General features: G+C 36.5%; 1 protein-coding gene across 1 annotated transcript in view; it reads right to left on the reverse strand.

Moving 5' to 3' along the window:
- Positions 1-19184, reverse strand: part of LOC106080342 (uncharacterized) — a 47265-nt gene extending 28081 nt beyond the window's left edge. The window contains exons 1-2 of the mRNA XM_056045620.1: positions 19036-19184; positions 2590-2656 (exon numbers count right to left, since the gene is read on the reverse strand). Coding sequence (XP_055901595.1) covers positions 2590-2638 — 49 coding nt within the window. The 5' untranslated portion in view covers positions 2639-2656; positions 19036-19184. The remainder of the gene's footprint in view (positions 1-2589; positions 2657-19035) is intronic.
- Between the last annotated feature and the right edge of the window lie 345 nt (positions 19185-19529).

Genomic DNA, 19529 nt, shown 5'->3' on the forward strand with positions numbered 1-19529 from the left:
TGAGTTTAATATACATTGTTAATCCACGATTTCATCTTTTAATGCATACTCATTACACATATCATTTTTGAAAGAGAGAAAATGGTGAATTCAAAAATGGTGAATTCAAAAATGGTGAATTCAAAAATGGTGAATTCAAAAATGGTGAACTCAAAAATGGGGAATTAAAAAAAAAATGGTGAATTTAAAAATGGTGAACTCAAAAATGGTGAATTCAAAAATGGTGAACTCAAAAATGGTGAATTCAAAAATGGGGAACTCAAAAATGGTGAACTCAAAAATGGTGAACTCAAAAATGGTGAACTCATAAATGGTGAATTCAAAAATGGGGAACTCAAAAATGGTGAACTCAAAAATGGTGAATTCAAAAATGGTGAGCTCAAAAATGGTGAATTCAAAAATGGTGAATTCAAAAATGGTGAATTCATTGTAAAGAAAGTAGGGACTGCACTGACCAGGAAAGGAACCATGGACCCTCCTGTTTGGCAACTACGCTTAGCAGCAACACAGTGACAAGGGAACTAAACACAACGCAGTGACAAGGGAACTAAACACCAGCCCAACCAGATCTCGCGCTTACCACCAAGAGTGTTCAACAACAATTGGAAAAGGTCCGATACAGCTGTAAGGCATATATTAGAAAAACAACGGCCCTGTCTTAACGGCTTATCTTTTTTTTTAAATGACGTTACACTAGCACATGATAATAATAACAATAATAATAATAATAATAATAAAGGGACTACTATGAATTTTTTTTCTTTTTAACGAAACTCGACCCTGGCAGCGCCAGATAATGACTACTCGTTCGTTTCTGACATATTATCATTATTATTATTATTATCTAAAATAATGTTACCTAAACTAACAATACACCTCATATCAACCAAGGGGATAATGACAACTGACCTCACAGATACCTTCAAGGCTCTTAATATTTCTAAGAAAAATCTCGTTGCCTGTCAGAGGGCGGTACTGCTGCAGAACTGCCACATCACCAGAAAATTTCTTCAGTGGACACTAATAAAGGGACTACAATGGATTTTGTTTCTTTTTTTTTTTTTTAATTTGACCCTGGCAGTGCCAGAGAAAGAATACTCATTCGTATTAAACATAATAATATTAAGGCATAACTTCGAGTCCGATGATAAGAAGCGCTGCAGTGTTTTTCTCTATGGTTGCTACTCAAGTCTTCTCCTCATTCTTAAATAACATAACCGGTGTCTCCGGATTGAGTTCCCTTTTCGCCGTCTATGTCTGTCCTCGGCAGATTTACTTTGGGAATCGAAATTTGCGAGAGATCTCTAGCTGTCTCGTTCGGAAGCCGCCTGCCTTCTATGTCAGTTAAAGCAAGCTGGTGGATGAGCGTTATAGAACATAATGCTAAGGTAGTTTTATGTTGATATCAACAGTTGGGGTTGGAAGAACACAGATCAGCATAGACACACTTGACATAACATTATGTCATGTTATGATAGCCTTATGTACTGGTATGATAGTGTTATATCATGGTATGATAGCATTAAGTTCTGTTATGGTAGCATTATGTCCTGGTATGATAGTGTTATGTCATGTTATGATAGCATTATGTCCTGGTATGATAGCATTATGTCCTGGTATGATAGTGTTATGTCATGGTATGATAGCATTATGTCCTGTTATGATAGCATTATGTCCTGGTATGATAGCATTATGTTATGTTATGATAGCATTATGTCCTGTTATGATAGCATTATGTCCTGGTATGATAACATTATGTCCTGTTATGATAGCATTATGTCCTGGTATGATAGTGTTATGTCATGGTATGATAGCATTAAGTCCTGTTGTGATAGCCTTATGCCCTGGTATGACAGCATTGTTTCCTGTTATGATAGCATGTCCTGTTGTGATAGCATTATGTCTGTCATGATAACATTATGTCCTGTTTTGATAGCAATATGTCTTGTTTTGATAGCAATATGTCCTGTTATAATAACATTATGTCCTGTTATGATAACATTATGTCCTGTTTTGATAGCATTATGTCCTGTTTTGATAGCATTATGTCCTGTTTTGATAACATTATGTCCTGTTATGATAGCATTATGTCCTGTTATGATAGCATTATGTCCTGTTATGATAGCATTATGTCCTGTTATGATAGCATTATGTCCTGTTATGATAGCATTATGTCACCTGGACTCATGACAAGTATAAAGATTGTGTTGCCTTTAGTCGTAAGAGGCCATACAAAACTCGTTTCCTATAAATGTTTATTCAATTAGTGGATGTATGATTATATTAAACATGCCTTTAATAAAGATATTTAAAAATCATAAACCATTAATAAAATACAAATAAAAATAATTTAATGTAATGACAGGGCTGGTAAGTATGGGACCGAGAGTATGTGCGGTGGTCGAGTGGTAAGGCTTTTGGCTTCTGGCCCGGGGTCAAATCCTGATGAAGACTGGGATTTTTTAATTTTGAGATCTGGAGTCCACGCAGCTCTATTGGGTACCTTAACCGTTAGCCACAGAAACTGATATAAGCTTAAAAAGTGAGTACCTTAAGCGTCACAGAAAATAATTAAACCTTAGTACGTACCTGTCAAAACTAGCAGACAAGCCGATAGTGTTATTACTGCCCGGAACATTGTTCTTCTCGACAGAACCTTTGAATTAAAAAACATACAAAATCTGAATTATTCTCAGCCCGTATAATCAAGTCATTGTCATGTCGTTCAAAGTTTGAGGAGTAGTTTTTCCAAGGGCTGGGACTCTCATTTCAGAACCGAAATGTGTAGAACGAAAATTATAAAACAAAAAAAACTAAACACCGAAGTTAATTTAATTCTAGAATGTTATTGTTGTCTAACATTGCGTGATGTTAATTAGGAAATTTAACAAAGTTTCGTCCCAAGACGTGGCGACACACAGCACAAGCTAGAGCAGAATAGGAAACAGACGCACCACTCTTAACAGTTTCAATATTTTGTTTTTACAAGCTTGTATACACTCTGTCTGTCTGGTAAAAAGTTTGTACACCGTAATATTCCCTCACCCATTTTTTCGGATCAAGATAAAATTTTGCACAATTATTTCTTTTACCTGACAAAACAAAAATCTTCTTCTTCGTTCTCATTGTTATGTTGGAGTGTTCAGATGACTAGGCCAATACATGAGATGAACTGCGCAGTGGTTTCCAAATCAGGGAGCTCTCCATATAGTTTTCTTTCTATTGGGGTGTTTTGTGGCCAGTGTCTTATACGGGCCTCTTGGTAAAGAGAGCAGTTTTGGAGGACGTGGTCTGCATTCTCTGCTGATACTCCACATGGGCAGATTTCACTGGTTCCAATTTTGAGCTTCCGGTACATGTGTTGTCGCATTCTGTTGTGTCCGGTCCTGAGTCGAAAGATTAGACGTTGGTCTTGTCGGGATAGCTTATAGTAAGCGTCATCTTTCTTGTGATTTGGATGAGAGCTCGTCCATTTCTCATTTATTTTACTTACAATTAATTTTTTCAATTCTTCTGGATAGAGTGCAGATTTCTAATTTGAGTTTGTGTTTCCACACCAACTATCCTTGTAACCTTGTTACAGTTCTGTTTCAGTTTCCTGTCTGGTGATGGGGGGAAGACGGAAATTGTAGGGAGGGGGGACGGGTAAATGTTTGTACAGCAGTCTTCACAATTCAGCAGGTCGAACCCACTAAATATTGTTAGTTTGTATGACAATCTATACTATAAAATAGAATGTAAGGCGTATGTATGTATGTATGTGCCGAATAGAAATCAAAACCGTTTGACCAATCTTGATAAAACTTGGCATAAATGTTCCTTGGGTACTAACTGGGACCGTAGTGTATGTATTGTAGCCCTAAAACAAACATAAGACCCTCAAAAAAAAAGTTGACCGACTCTATGAAAGTATGGTATCATGTTGACATGAGCAAAGATCGAAAGGATTTAGATCTAGATCTAATTTTAAGAACTACACTTTGCTCAAATTGTTTTTTACTTTGACACATGAAAATTACTAAATATAGTCTATTGATTTCATTATTTAATCAAATTAAGCTTCAGATTTGTGTTTCAAAAGCATTTTTACATAAATTCGTTCCTTATATCTGCGAATTTGGAATTCCTGACGTACATTTTTTCATTAAACTTTACCCCAAAAGGTTACACATCTCTCTATTCCTAGGTCTAAAACTCGAATTCAACTCTAAGATGATAGAACGTCTCTTCGCAAAGATAGTTTTATACTTCAACACATGAACATACCAATTATAGTCCATTCATTTCATATTTAAATCAAATTAACATTTAAATTTGTTTCTCCAAAGCATTTTTCATACATTCGTTCGCTAAAGCTGCGAAGCTGTGTTGAGATATATTCTATTAGTTTCATTCATGAATCGCGTAATCTAATAAAAAAGGTCACGCATGCGCAGAGCGAAGCCTTTACGCACGCGCAGAATGAACTCTATCCAAGATTAGTCTAGATCTAGATCTATGTCTAACTCAAGATCTACTTTATACTGTAACACATGAACATACAAAATTAGGTCTATTCATTTATTATTTTCATCAAATATATGTAGGCCTACAAGTAAATGTTTTTATTTGAAAAATGAATTTGAGTCGATTAGCAATTTGATAGCTCCATTCATACTATCTTTATATTCACGCATTCACGCATTCCGCATCGCTTATAAAATTATTATTTCGTTTAATTGTTTACAAAGCACTCTCAGTGACTATATCGAAAGTGATACACAAATTAAGACCCGCGGGCCGCGGGTAATATATGTCTAGTTTTAATATAAATATCTATAATTTTGTTATAATATTTGAAGGATGTATGCAAAGTGTTTTTGACCATTTTTTAACTAATATCTGTTAGTGTTTAGATTTAGACAATTTTCAATGCCGTTACTCCTTCACTGTAATAACCTTTGTTCTAAGCAGTGCTTAGTTCCTAAGTTTATCTGTGCAATCCGGAAAAGAATCGAGAAGAAGATGAGGACCCTAATAGTCACCCCACTTCACGCAGACGTTGCCACCCAGGTCCAATGTTGGGCAGACCATCGCTCTGCTTCTTCCTGTCCTGTATATTAAATCTTATTCACAGTCTCCGTCACTGTGGATTCTCATACATTGAAGCTAATTCATAAATAGCAAGATTTTTTTTTTATAGTATCCGGTTTACTTATGCGGAGTAATGCAGTGGCATAGTAGCCATTGCCCAAAGTGGTTCTAAGCACCCGGAACCACAAACAATAATAACCCAAACGGGCTCTTTTACAGTAATATTTTTTTTTATGTGTTCGCAGTAAGAATTTTTATATTCGTAGATATTTTTACTTGACATCATTGTCTATGTAATTATTCTTTATTTATCTGATATATCTAGGATGGCTGCCTGGTCGTGCGGTTTGCGCGCTAGACTGTCGTTCAGATTTATCGATGGTCGAGGGTTCAAACCCTGCCCGCTCCCATCCCCCGTCACCCTGCGGGAGGTTTGGATTAGGAAGTAAACTATCTTTAACTCTGAAGGAACATCCGAAACATGTAAAACATTTTACAAACATCTATCAATAGCGAAACGATTTAAATTTATTTATGTAGTTTGAAATCGATTGAATTTAGGACATTTTTTTTTATTAAACAGTACATTATTTCATTTCATTCCGACATTTAACTCTTTCTCTCCTAACTGACGATACCAACGTTGATTCCACCAGAATGTGGTCAATAATTACGAAGAGAAAGGGTTAAAAGTAAAATAGTATAATAATAATAAGAAGAAGAAGAAGAAGAAAATTCTCGTTGCCTGTCAGACTGCGGTACCGCTGCCGACCAGCCACATCACCAGAAAATTCCTCAGTGGACACTGATAATGGACTACAATGAATTTTGTTTCTCTCTAATGAAACTCGACCCTGAAAGTGCCAGAGAATGAAGAAGCCGACTTGTTCGTATCTAACATAAAAGTAATAAAAATAGTAATAATAATAATAATCTATGAAAACAAAGGGGTAAATATTCTAGTAGATGGTTTGTTTGTTCTTTATTTCTTTAATATTACGTATTTATCAACTAGTTGTGTTCATTTCAAGAATTCTAGGAATTGAACATGTTGGAAATGTATCTTTACTTTTTGCAATTGAATACAATGAAATGAGCTATTCTTTTTGTATATTATGGTACGAAGAAATGTTTTGCGATGTCAAAACATCAAATACAGTAAATTGCTTGTAAAGGTTGAAAAAAAACAACATAGGTCGTCTGCTAATTATTAGTTGGAACGCGTGTGTGCGCATGACCGGAAGTGTGATAGTTTGAGACATGGACAGGGACGCGAGTGTGATATTTGCTATAAGAAATAATCAAATGTTGTGTTGATGATGACCAAGTTATTGCACAGCGAGAACCCCCCGAGGGACACCTACACGCATAGCAAGAAACGAGTGTACTTTCTAGTCAACTAAAATAGTAGAGAGCTGTTAATATATCATATATGTGTGTGTCGTGTATGGCTGCATGGTAGTGCGGTATGCGCGCTGGACTGTCATTCCGACTTCTCGATGGTCCTAGGTTCATACCTACTGTTGTCCCTGCCCGCTGTCATTCCTACTTCTCGATGGTCCCAGGTTCATACCTACTGTTGTCCCTGCCCGCTGTCATTCCGACTTCTCGATGGTCCTAGGTTCATACCTACTGTTGTCCCTGCCCGCTGTCATTCCTACTTCTCGATGGTCCCAGGTTCATACCTACTGTTGTGCCCTGCCCGCTGTCATTCCTACTTCTCGATGGTCCTAGGTTCATACCTACTGTTGTCCCTGCCCGCTGTCATTCCTACTTCTCGATGGTCCCAGGTTCATACCTACTGTTGTGCCCTGCCCGCTGTCATTCCTACTTCTCGATGGTCCTAGGTTCATACCTACTGTTGTGCCCTGCCCGCTGTCATTCCTACTTCTCGATGGTCCCAGGTTCATACCTACTGTTGTGCCCTGCCCGCTGTCATTCCTACTTCTCGATGGTCCTAGGTTCATACCTACTGTTGTCCCTGCCCGCTGTCATTCCTACTTCTCGATGGTCCCAGGTTCATACCTACTGTTGTGCCCTGCCCGCTGTCATTCCTACTTCTCGATGGTCCTAGGTTCATACCTACTGTTGTGCCCTGCCCGCTGTCATTCCTACTTCTCGATGGTCCCAGGTTCATACCTACTGTTGTGCCCTGCCCGCTGTCATTCCTACTTCTCGATGGTCCTAGGTTCATACCTACTGTTGTGCCCTGTCCGCTGTCATTCCTACTTCTCGATGGTCCCAGGTTCATACCTACTGTTGTGCCCTGCCCGCTGTCATTCCTACTTCTCGATGGTCCTAGGTTCATACCTACTGTTGTGCCCTGCCCGCTGTCATTCCTACTTCTCGATGGTCCCAGGTTCATACCTACTGTTGTGCCCTGCCCGCTGTCATTCCTACTTCTCGATGGTCCTAGGTTCATACCTACTGTTGTGCCCTGCCCGCTGTCATTCCTACTTCTCGATGGTCCCAGGTTCATACCTACTGTTGTCCCTGCCCGCTGTCATTCCTACTTCTCGATGGTCCTAGGTTCATACCTACTGTTGTGCCCTGCCCGCTGCCATCCCCCGTCGTCCTGCAGGAGGTTTAGACTAAATTATCTTCAAAGATATTCGAAAACGATGTTCTTGAAAAATACAAGATCTATGACTCTATGTATACCTGTGATTTTTTTTTTCAAAATCTCACATTTTTGGCCACACAGGGAAAACTCGTGGTCGACCGTTATATGAATTTTAAAATCTTTTATTTTCGTAAAATTAATTTTGGCTAGTCCTTTTGTGAATGAAATATTTCCGAATACGGTCATAGGAAAGAAAAACAACTTACGATTTACGTCACTCGGCTTATAGCACTATACTGAAACCTTTTCTTTACAAACAAGCAGGGGCGTAGCTAGGAATTTTCCATTGTTCGGGGGCCCGGGGGGCTTGACCTCTTTGGGGGCCCCTGCATTAGCTTAATACCAAATTTTCAATTAAAAAAAAAACACTCATTTGGGGCCCCTTCAAGTGGGGGCCCGGGGGGATTTTCAAATTCTTCCCCCTCCTCCCCCCACCCTAGCTACGCCACTGCAAACAAGAAAGGGACAGATGATGTAAATGTCATCTGTTTGTGTGGCCAACGATTAACAAGGGCGTCATGTGGCCTTTACTTTTTCCCCACTAATGTCAGAGCTAGGTAGACTCAGAGGCGCCCAAATATCTCGATATTAAAAATACCAGTCATCACTAGGATTCGAACCCGGGACCCCGGTTCAATAGCCAAGCGTTTTGCCGCTTAACCAACGCAGCTCCTTAATGAATCAGAAGGCCTAATTAAACAGTTGCTCTGTTATCCTTTTCACCTAATTAAAAGACACCTTTCACGGCTCTCCGCAATCAAAGCGTGAACAATTTGTAAAACACGCTAAACACAATAACCCAACAGAGCTCGGCCAATTTTATTTCATTATCTACATACGTACGACCAAGGCAGTCTAGTTTTTGTGAGCTGAAAATTGATCATCGTAACAGAGGTTCTCAGCAGAAACGCTTTCAAGACCAGCTTAGGCGCCAACTTGCATTAACTGACATGGATAAAAGAAAGCCCTTGGCAGCAGGCGGCTTCATAACTAGACTTAATAAAGGCTGCGGGAGACACATTTGAGGGCAAAAAGAAAATCCCCTGCCAAAGACAGACGTAGACGATGGAAGGAGAGTTTGTCTGTGCTGAATGTGGCAAAAATATGTAGGCCGCAGCAGGGCTGAGTAGCCGCTTGATATACTTTACATCTCTACGATCTTCAGACTCCAAGACAAGCTTTATTATCATTTTGTATGTAATCATTGTAAAACAACCCAGCGCTTTAAGGGTTAAAGAATAGCACTTGATTTTCGGATCAATTTCGCTTTATTACACTTACGAGGTGCTTATTTTTTTACTAAATTTCTTTTTTTTAATTGCGCCACTTTCTATATTGCCTCTGTACTAATATATTTGTGTGTATGTGTGTGTGTTTCCAACCACATTGCTGTAAAAGTGTTATGTATATTTTTCAAACTACATGGCCTATCAGCCCTTTGTATACCAAATAATTTGCTATTTATGTGTATCCGTCATGGAGTCTTGCATATGACTGACTGGGCTCTGTACTTGTTAACACCTATAGCTATTCAATTAGTAAAGGGATTTTTTTTTTAATTCTTAATAATAATAATAAAAATAATAAGGTTTGTTTTCGAGTCCAAAGATTAATGAGGAATTCAGTATTTCGCATGACTACGCTGCCCCAGCTGTGACTTACATATTTTGCAAGTGCTTACTAATATTATATTTAGAGATTTTATGTAAAGTGCTACTAACCAATTTTAATTAATATTTTTTGTTTTCATATTTAGTTCAATTTCGAATTTATTTCACTTTCTGTGGATTGATTTATACTTTATTGCCTTATTGTTCCTTAAATTTAACTCCTTCTCTCCTAACAGACGATACCAACGTTGATTCCACCAGAATGTGGTAAATAATTACGGAGAGAAGGATTTAAATTATATTATTTTAAAGTTTTAAATAAAGAATTTTGTTCACAGATGATTGAAGCATTGTAAAATCTCTCCACTTTTGTCAAAGGTATCCATTCATATAAAAAAAAAAGTGGAAAATACAACCAGAGTGAAGAAATTAAAAAAAAAAAGGGTTAAGTTCTCATGTTTCTTACTGTTTTTATTTTTTAAACATTTTTTTTTTCCTGTTTGCTCTGAAAGATTTGGTATGATTTGTGAACTATTTCTGTGTAGGAATTAAATTTCATTTAAAAATAAAAACATAGGAACATAAAAACAAAAAAACACAGATTTAATTTGAAAATGTTAGAACTTGATAAAAGTTTCTTGCATGTATATCATCTCTGGAATGTGGTGGTGCCCCCCTCCACCTTTCTTATCTTATATAATACAGACGTTACTTCGAAAAAGAAGATGATTACGTCCTACGCGTCATGCATTTAGTCATGCATATTAACCAATGACTTAAATTCTGCCAAGTCACTGGTTTTCCTGGCTAGCTCAGGCAACCCATTCCATGCTCTAATAGCACTAGGGAAGAAGGAGTATTTGTACAAATTTGTCCTAGCATATGGGACGAGGAATGTGCCTTTATCTTTGTGTCTTTCAGAGTATTTTATTAAATTTTGTTTTTGTATTTGAAGATTATGGTTCAGTGTTTTATGTATGATTGCTACTTTACTTTTGAGCCTTCTGTCCTGAAGGCTTTCTAAATTTAGTGATTTTACTAAAGGTGTTACTCTAGTCAAATGTGAATATTCGTTTGTTATGAATCGCACTGCTTTATTTTGTGTCTGTTCTAGTTTCTTAATGTTTTCTTGAGTTGAGGGGTCCCAAACGGAGGATGCATATTCTATTATTGGCCTAACCAAGGTTAAATAACATTTTAGTTTTATGTTCTTATTTGATTTATAGAAATTTCTTTTAATAAACCCTAATGCTTTGTTTGATTTTTTTGTAGTTTCATCAATATGTGGTTTCCATGACAGTTTTTCATTTATTATAACACCTAGGTATTTTGCGTTTTTAGTCTGTGTTACTGGTTTGCCATGAATAAGATAAGTGGAATTAATTTGTTTTAGTTTTTTTGTTACTCTTAACAACTGACATTTTTCTGGGTGGAAAGACATGCTCCAATTTGATTCCCATTTCTGAAATTCATCCTTTAGTAGGTTAAGTGCAATAAAACAAAATAGAGCTATCCCCTATGTATCAGTGCATACACAAAGAGGCGTTTCGCTGCAGGTGCTGCCTTTCTGAAGATGATGATTTGATTTTAGATGTTGAATGTAAAAGAAACTCTGGCCAAGATGAAGGAAACGTTTCAATGAATCAGTTGAATGATATAGACTTCAATACTTTAAGGTATTGTTTCGTTTTGTCGTGTGCCAATTTCACAAAAGGAAAAGTAAGCCAGTTTTTTTTTTTAAATGCTTCTAACGCTTCCTATTGGGCATGATTTAATCACGTAATATTTAGAAATTAAGTTTCTTTTTTTTTTTTTTTAATTATTTTTCAACTAATTCTATAGAAATGAGATTCAAATTAGTAACTTAATAAGTGGTGGACATAAAGTCCGAAAATGGAATATAAAAAGACGTATGAAGCATAGTTATCAGAATTGGAAAATCGGAAAACAAGGGCACCCGGCTACTAATACAATTGACAAGAAAGTCGTTGCTATTATTGATGTAAGAAAAAAACCAATGGAAGGATAAATTGCACGGATTGTTTCTATAAAATCAGAATATTGGACATTTCGTGACCAGATTAACGACGAGTCTTTATTTCTTCTTCTTCGTTCTCATTTTTCATGTCGGAGGGTTCATATCAGTAATCCTATATCTGAGATGAACCGAGCAGTGGTTTCCAGATCAGGCAGTTCTCCATATAAATTTTTATTCTACAGGAGGGTTTTGGGGCCAGAGTCTTGTTCGGAGCTCTTAATATAGTGTGCAGCTTTGAAGGACATGATCAGCATTCAATGGTGATGCTCCACAGGGGAAGGTTTCGATAGTCCCGACTTTTAGCTTCCAGAACATAAGTTGTCTCATTCTGTTGGGTCCGGTTCTGTCTCAAAAAATTATGCGTTGATCATGTCGAGATAGCTTATAATAGGCGTCCTTTTTCTTATAATTGGGATGTGAGCTGGTCTAATTCTCGTTTATTTAGTCTTCATTGAATATAGAATTTCCATAAGATGATTGAAATGCTGTGTGAATAAAACCCATAACTGAAAGTGTATCTATAATGTTAGCAAGTGTAAAAATGTTTTAGAAAACCACGTAAAAGATATATTTATAAGAGTTAAAATTCCTGTAAGCTCATTAGTATTTTGTTTGACAGCACACCTGACATAGTGCACACTGATCGGATTCATAAGTCATAAGATTTTAAGAAAGAAAAAAGCTGATGAGATTTACTTAGTTACATCAGTTTAAATGTCTAGAAAGGGGTTAGCTTGAACTTATGATATGTCGATCTCAGGTGTATAAAAAATGCTGCTTCGGTGTATGAATATGAAAAAAAGGGAGCCATAAAGGAGTACAGGAAATGTTAAGAACCAACAGAAAAGCTTTTTAACAGATGTGTATAACATTCACGTAATCTACATCGTCAACATTCCTTTCAGAAAATGCTTCTTGCTTAAAATTTTTGGTACTATTGAGATCATTTTTTTTTTTTCGTTCTAAAAGTATAGCCTTTAGAGATGCAGCTGAACATCTGTTGCCAGGTATCTTTTATTTTACTTATCGTTGCTTTATTTATTTTTTTTTTGGCTGGAAGGTTTACAGGGAGGCCAAAGATACATAAGAGTAGTCCTACCTTTAAACTATTGACAAACTGGTGGGTCATTAAACTTTTTTTAAAACCAAAAAGCATAACACGTTCGACAAAGGAACAGACAACACGTTCACAATGGGCTAATTATTTTTAAATGAAATAGTTCAAGAAATTAATTATAAGTGGTTGATACGCTTTTAAGTTTGAAATGCAGAAATAAAAAAAAAACAAAAAAACATTGTAATTTACTTTAGGTTGCATTGTTGCAAAATTGAACTATAGATACATTTTCATTATTAGTTGTTTAACTATCAATTAATGTCATTAATTATAAATTGTGTATTATGACACAACAGACCACATTTTTTTAACGGGGAGGGGCGGGGATAACACCCTGAAATGACCGCACCGGGTGACACCTAGTCTAGTGACGCCACTGGTTGCAAGTCTACCAAAAGCAAAGCATTCGCGGGGCTTACCATATTTTTAATAAATAGAACTTTCCTGATTTTAGGGCCTCCTGCATTTGAAAGGGGAAAAACAAACTGACAATAACAAATAATGTAAACGTCCGGTCGAGAACAAGATTAAAGAATCTGCGATGTAGGCCAATAAAAAGCAGCAGTCAGTCACCAAGAAATTGTAGAATGATCAAAGTAAGAAGCGTTACAACTCCACAGTGAATATCGGTACAATGATTGTAAAATGCTTTATATGTGTCGGACGTTCCTTCAGATTCTAAAGATAATAAAGTTGTAGCCTTAAACTCCTGCAGGACGGCAGGAGATGGCCCGGGGGGGGGGGTTCAAACCCAAGACCAATGAGACCATAGAACGTCAGTCCAGAGCGCATTCTACAGGACCGGACAGCCAACTGGAAAGTGGTCACTAAATACTCCTATATAACTTATTATATACTTCGATGATGATGATACTCTTTTATTCTTTCAGTGCGGGGCTACTCTCAGTGGGTAACTTCGCTAGCGTTGCTGGTGAAGACCTAGTTTATCTTTATAATAAAATCAAATATCTTAAATTTCATAATAAAATAAAAAGTTATGTTAGTTTTAGTAACTCTCACCACCCTGCAGATTTTTATTCGTTTAGGAAAACCTCAATCGTTTCGATCAAAATAGTTCGCAGTTAAAGAGTTAATCCTGCGTTAAAGTTTAAGAATAAAGATTCAGTTATAAGTCCAAATTGTTACCTATAGACCTTGCCAGTTAGGCCTACTGCCTAGTAAATAGGCTTTGTAAAAAGAACCGATTACAATGTAGGTAAAAATAAATCATAATTAATGACAAAATGATGAAATGGTTGAAACGGTTCAATCACTGCAGATGTTACATTTGGCAATTGTTGACAAATAGATAAAAAAAAAAACTACAACACTGCTTTATACCGCTCTCTAACCCAAACCAACTCACGTACACTCATGCAAACACACATCTCTATTTTTAATCCGTACATATGCAAGATACAGAGTTTAAAAAAAATCTGGGCGTTGTCCCAGATAAAGCATCTTGCTATTGGATTATTGATGGACGCTTACTAAATACACTCAACGGGCAATCCGTCTAATCGTGTGTTTATTTTAGCCTGAGCATAAACACGATGGACTCAAGATACTGGGAGAAAGTGTACTCATAAATAAACATTAACACTTCGCAACAGAAGACAGCTCTCACCACACACTAACTGTTTTGTTCATCTTTCAATAAAGTCTCAAGAATTTTATTGATTAATTGTTAGAAAAACATATAGACTCTTCTACTAGCTAGCAATGGAGAGTAGAGGACAAAGACTTTAAACAAATAAAGATTTTAACTCGTAGAAAGAGTATAATAGTCAGTGAATAGCGCTAAGAAAGCTTAACTCTAGAAATAGTAAAACAGTGAATAGCACTACAAAACAAAGGTTTTAACGCGTAGAACTAAAATGTAAAAATGTTTTACATGTTTCGGATGTTCCTTCAGAGTTGAAGATAGTTTACTTCCTAGTCCAAACCTCCCGCAATGTCAGTAATAGTACTACAAAACAAAGGTCTTAACGCGTAGAACTAGTCAGAAATAGCACTTCAAAACAAAGGTTTTAACGCGTAGAATTTGTCAGTAATAGCACTACAAAACAAAGGTTTTAACGCGTAGAATTTGTCAGTAATAGCACTACAAAACAAAGGTTTTAACGCGTAGAACTAGCCAGTAATAGCACTACAAAACAAAGGTTTTAACGCGTAGAACTAGTCAGTAATAGCACTACAAAACAAAGGTTTTAACGCGTAGAATTTGTCAGTAATAGCACTACAAAACAAAGGTTTTCACACGTAGAACTAGTCAGTAATAGCACTACAAAACAAAGGTTTTAACGCGTAGAACTAGTCAGTAATAGCACTACAAAACAAAGGTTTTAAAGCTTAGAATTTGTCAGTAATAACACTACAAAACAAAGGTTTTAACTCAAAGAACTAGACAGTAATAGTAGGCCTATTACAAAACCAAAGTTTTAACTCATAGAACTAGTCTGTAATTGTAGGCCTACTTCAAAACATAGGTTTTAACTCATGGAACTAGACGGTTATAGTACTACAAAACAAAGGTTTTAACTCATAGAACTAGTCAGTAATAGTACTATAAAACAAAGGTTTTAACTCATAGAACTAGGCATTAATAGTATAACAAAACAAAAGGTTTTAACTCATAGAACTAGTACAACAGTACAATTAGGGCTAAACAAAGACGTTGAGCTCATGTATAGAAAACTTCAGACTCGCCTCTTAGAAGACTTCGGACTCGCCTCTTAGAAGATTTCGGACTCGCCTCTTAGAAGACTTCAGACTCGCCTCTTAGAAGACTTCGGACTCGCCTCTTAGAAGATTTCGGACTCGCCTCTTAGAAGATTTCGAACACGTCTCTATCGGAAAAACTAACGTAGCGGAGGTTATGTTTCGGCTTCTAGTTGACCGACACTTCATATAGAAAGGTCTGTCAATCTCGTTCTCAGACCAGTGCTGTTCACAGTCCCAGGATCTAAACTCTTAAGGAAATCTTTATGAAGATCTACTAAGGGTTTGGCCAAATTTAAATGATCATTCGTCATGTGATATGTCGCTCATTAGAACTTACGAACCGAAATAATGTATGTAAGTTGGATTTCAATTTAGAATAATAGTTGTAGGCCTGCAACTGAAAAATAATGGCGAGTTTTTTTTCTAGTTAATTTAAAAGAAAGCTGAAAATATTAAAAATATAAAATGCCGCGAAAATCCTGTCGGAAACAATCCTAACCCCTAACCCTAACTTTTTTTTTCCAAAATCTCTTTTCTTTTACTTCTATTTGATTCTAGTGGAAGATTATTCATAGACATTAAAAGCTCTTTTAAAACCGATACATTTTCATAAATTTTTCAGAGATTTAACCTTCTTTATTCTTAGAGCATTATATTTGTGGTTTCCTTTAAAAAAAAAAAAAAGACGTACTAACAAGTATGGCTCGCTACCTTGAACCAAAACAAAACAAAAAAAAAGAAAAAAAAAACAAGTATGAACAATATCAGAACAATGTTATGGGATCAAGAAACTCACTATTTTGTCTTGTGTGTTTTCGGCAATGGAATCTTCTACTGATTAATAAAAAAAAAAGAAGAAAATAAAGACTTCATTGGGATTTAAACTCTTTCCCCTCCTCAGGTAGACGGTTTATATCACATCTCGTGATTATATCCATCCATTCCAGTGGCACTGCATCCATCATTATCTATAGTCTTCCACTCCTATCGACCTATTTACATTGACATTTTTCATGACGACCTTCACAAGTAAATCCTACTTATTAATTATACTTATTACCGTAAGCACTCATTCTCCGTCACCAAAAAAAAAAGTAGATTGGCTAGTAATAATGTTAAATGATATTTTGAACAAATTCTTGCTACAAAACACGTCTTATCAATCTAGAGTTGTGTATCCTACCTAATACAGCTGACGATAATGCCGCTTTTCTAGCATCATTCACACTGCATGGCTAACATCTTTTTCTAGCGTTACCATAGAATCTTTTTTTAGAAACACACACACACTCGGCATATGTAGTACAGTAAGGCGGCTCCTCATCCATATAATATAACTTTTTATTGAAGAGTTTCCGCTATCAAGTTTTATGAATAACTTTATTTTATTTTAATGAAGCATTTTTCGTTTACTAAGTATTTCTCAACATTTCTGACGGCTTTTTTTGGTTTAAAAGTTTTAGATCTTATTGGGAAACACGGATACAGGCAGGGCCGGCCCTAGCATTTGCGGGGCTCTATGCGAAACGGATCGCGCGGGGCCTAGTCTGGGTAGAGATAAGCATAATGTCAAAATTATTTTTTTTTAATTAGAAAATAGGCTTACTTTCGTCTTTGCAATAAATTTTTATCAAATGAAAGCTCGCAATGCCACTTTTTATTTATTGGCACCCCAAAATGTCAATTTCGTCTATTCTTCAGGGGATTTGAATAAATTCAAAAAAATTCAGGACTTTATCGTATATTTTGCCTTTTCATGAGCTTTCCTGGAGGCCCTGGAAAATCAGGAGGTCGCGAAAACCCTGTTATTTTATATACGTTATAATAGTTTAATTTAATAATGTACACTTAGAATTATCACGGGGCCTATGAAAGCGCGGGGCCCACTGCGACCGCATAGGCTGCAGTGGCCTAAGGCCGGCCCTGGATACAGGTACATAATTTGAATTAATCTAGCATCTTTCTTTTTTTTTTTTTGTATGCTATTGTGCAATATTTTATTTTTGTGTGCCATAACCATTTTCAGCTAGAGGCTGGTTTGGACAGTTCAAAGGCATTATTTACTGCGCTAGGTTGGACACCTATCTTGCATAGGGGATTACCGCATGCCAGATGGGATCTTTTTTGGCGAGATTAAAAGCAGGACGGGGTTAAAGAGGTGTCTCCGGAAGTGACGTAAAGATAAATTCAGGCTAATCTTTGCATGGAGGAAATCAACTGGCCTTTGAAAAAAGACAATGGACCTCATTCACCAATCGTAAACAAACAACATTTAGCTACCTGATTCTCTATCTCTTCTATACAAATTACGATCTAATTTTTAATACAAAATGGCTATCACGTGACAGTTTTTTTCTTTATTTTTATCAATGTAATCACGTGACTAAATGTTGTTTGTTTACGATTGGTGAATGAGGTCCATTGGAGAGCTCTCACGAAGGTCGCGGGAAACACATTGGAGGCCCATAGAAGAGCTCTTGTCGAAGACATGCGCAGACGATAGGAAAGCTTAAAGAAACATTCGGAAGTCCACGGCTTGGTCTGCAACAGATGTGGCAAAAGTAGCAGGACCGAACTCGATTTGCGTGGTCCAGTGAAATAGTCAGCCGATCCATTAATCTTTAAAACCAAAGATAATGCTTTATATGCCTACCTAAAGGTCTTATTGAGGATGCTCATTATAAAAATAAAGTTTTAATGAAGTTTCAAATTTCAGTAGTGTGTCTTGTGCTATATTCTTAAGTACCGGCATCAGACACAGTGTGTACAAAGGGACCGACCACTCAACCATTATCACACAATTGTATCTCATGACTAACTTTTTTTATTACCAAAAATAAATATTCAACAGTAAGTTTTATTTACACATTTGTCTACCTGCACCCTTAAGCTATTAACATTAATAAAATGTGCTTTTCATTTATTTGCAATTTTTTTTTTTGCGTTCTGTTAATTAGGATGACTGCCTGGTCGTGCGGTTTGTGCTCTGGACTGTCGTTCAGATGTATCGATGGTCCTGGGTTCAAACCCTGCCCGCTCACATCCCCCGTCGTCCTGCGGGAGGTTTGGACTGGGAAGTAATTATCTTCTACTCTGAAGGAACATCCGAAACATGTAAAACATTTTACAAGGAACTCCATTGTTTCCGATTATTTTTAAACATTGGAAAAAAATTTATATATCTTAAAAAGGTTACTAATTGTGAGTGGATTAAAAGGTTTACTTGTTTGACACTCAGTCTATGTTGAAAATCAATTTACGAATTACGAATTATATATATATAAACTGAGAACTGAGATCAAACATTTATACAGATGGCTGACTGGTCGTGCAACATGCGCGCTGGACTGTCGTTCGGACTTCTCGATAGACCCGGGTTCATACCCTACCCGTTGCGACCCCCCCCCCCCTCGTCCTGCAGAAGGCTTGGACTAGGAAGTAAATTATCTTCAACTCTGAATGAACATCTGAAACATGTAAAACATGTTTACAACCAAGTGATCCTCTCTCTAAAATCAAAATGGTCTTATTAAAATGTTTAGAAAACTCATTTGGAAAGAAAAAAGCTTTTGAATACGTTTTGAATAAGATAGAAGGTAGATATTTTTTTCTCTTATAAAATAAGTATTTAGTATTAATAACTAATAAGTTAGAAAAGTTTTATAATAAGATAGAAGGTATATATTTTTTTTTACTCTTAAAAATAAGTATTCAACTAAAGCTCACTATTATGGACATAACATTTTACTAAATCAAATTTCAAGTACTGTAACTTTCACCACTGCCTAGTACTGGTGTAATATTGTATTTGATTCGTGTCATACCACTGTCATTACAAATGAATACATACGTGTTTTCAATGTATTAACTCCGTGGCTGTTCACATCCCCACACACACACGCGACTGGTCCAACAAATCTGACGTCAAGACTACAACAGATGGGCAGGTCTGAGCCATCAATACAAAGTCTGATGTGTGAGAACACACAAAAAAAAAAAAACAACAACAGTTAAAAGAAACGGGTCTCGCTATAGATCGTACAGACTCTGTCTCCTTCTCATGACACACTTAAATAGGCATGTATTGAATAGATTTGTGAGTACCTGGTTCAATAGAAAGTTGCGTCCTTGTAAGTCAATTTAGTATTGATACATGATAATCAAAACTTGAGTCACACGACATACTTATGGTTGGAGAAAATAGATCAATTAATACAACTTTCCGTTGTATGTTGGTAAGAGCAATGCAAATGATAGGTCACCTATTAAAATCTTCTACTGGTGAGAATTCTGGGTCTACTCACTCTTACAATATTCGGAAGAAGACAATTGAATATACATATA

Source organism: Biomphalaria glabrata, chromosome 11 (genome assembly GCF_947242115.1).
Source record: "Biomphalaria glabrata chromosome 11, xgBioGlab47.1, whole genome shotgun sequence".
Classification (NCBI taxonomy): Eukaryota; Metazoa; Mollusca; class Gastropoda; family Planorbidae; genus Biomphalaria; species Biomphalaria glabrata.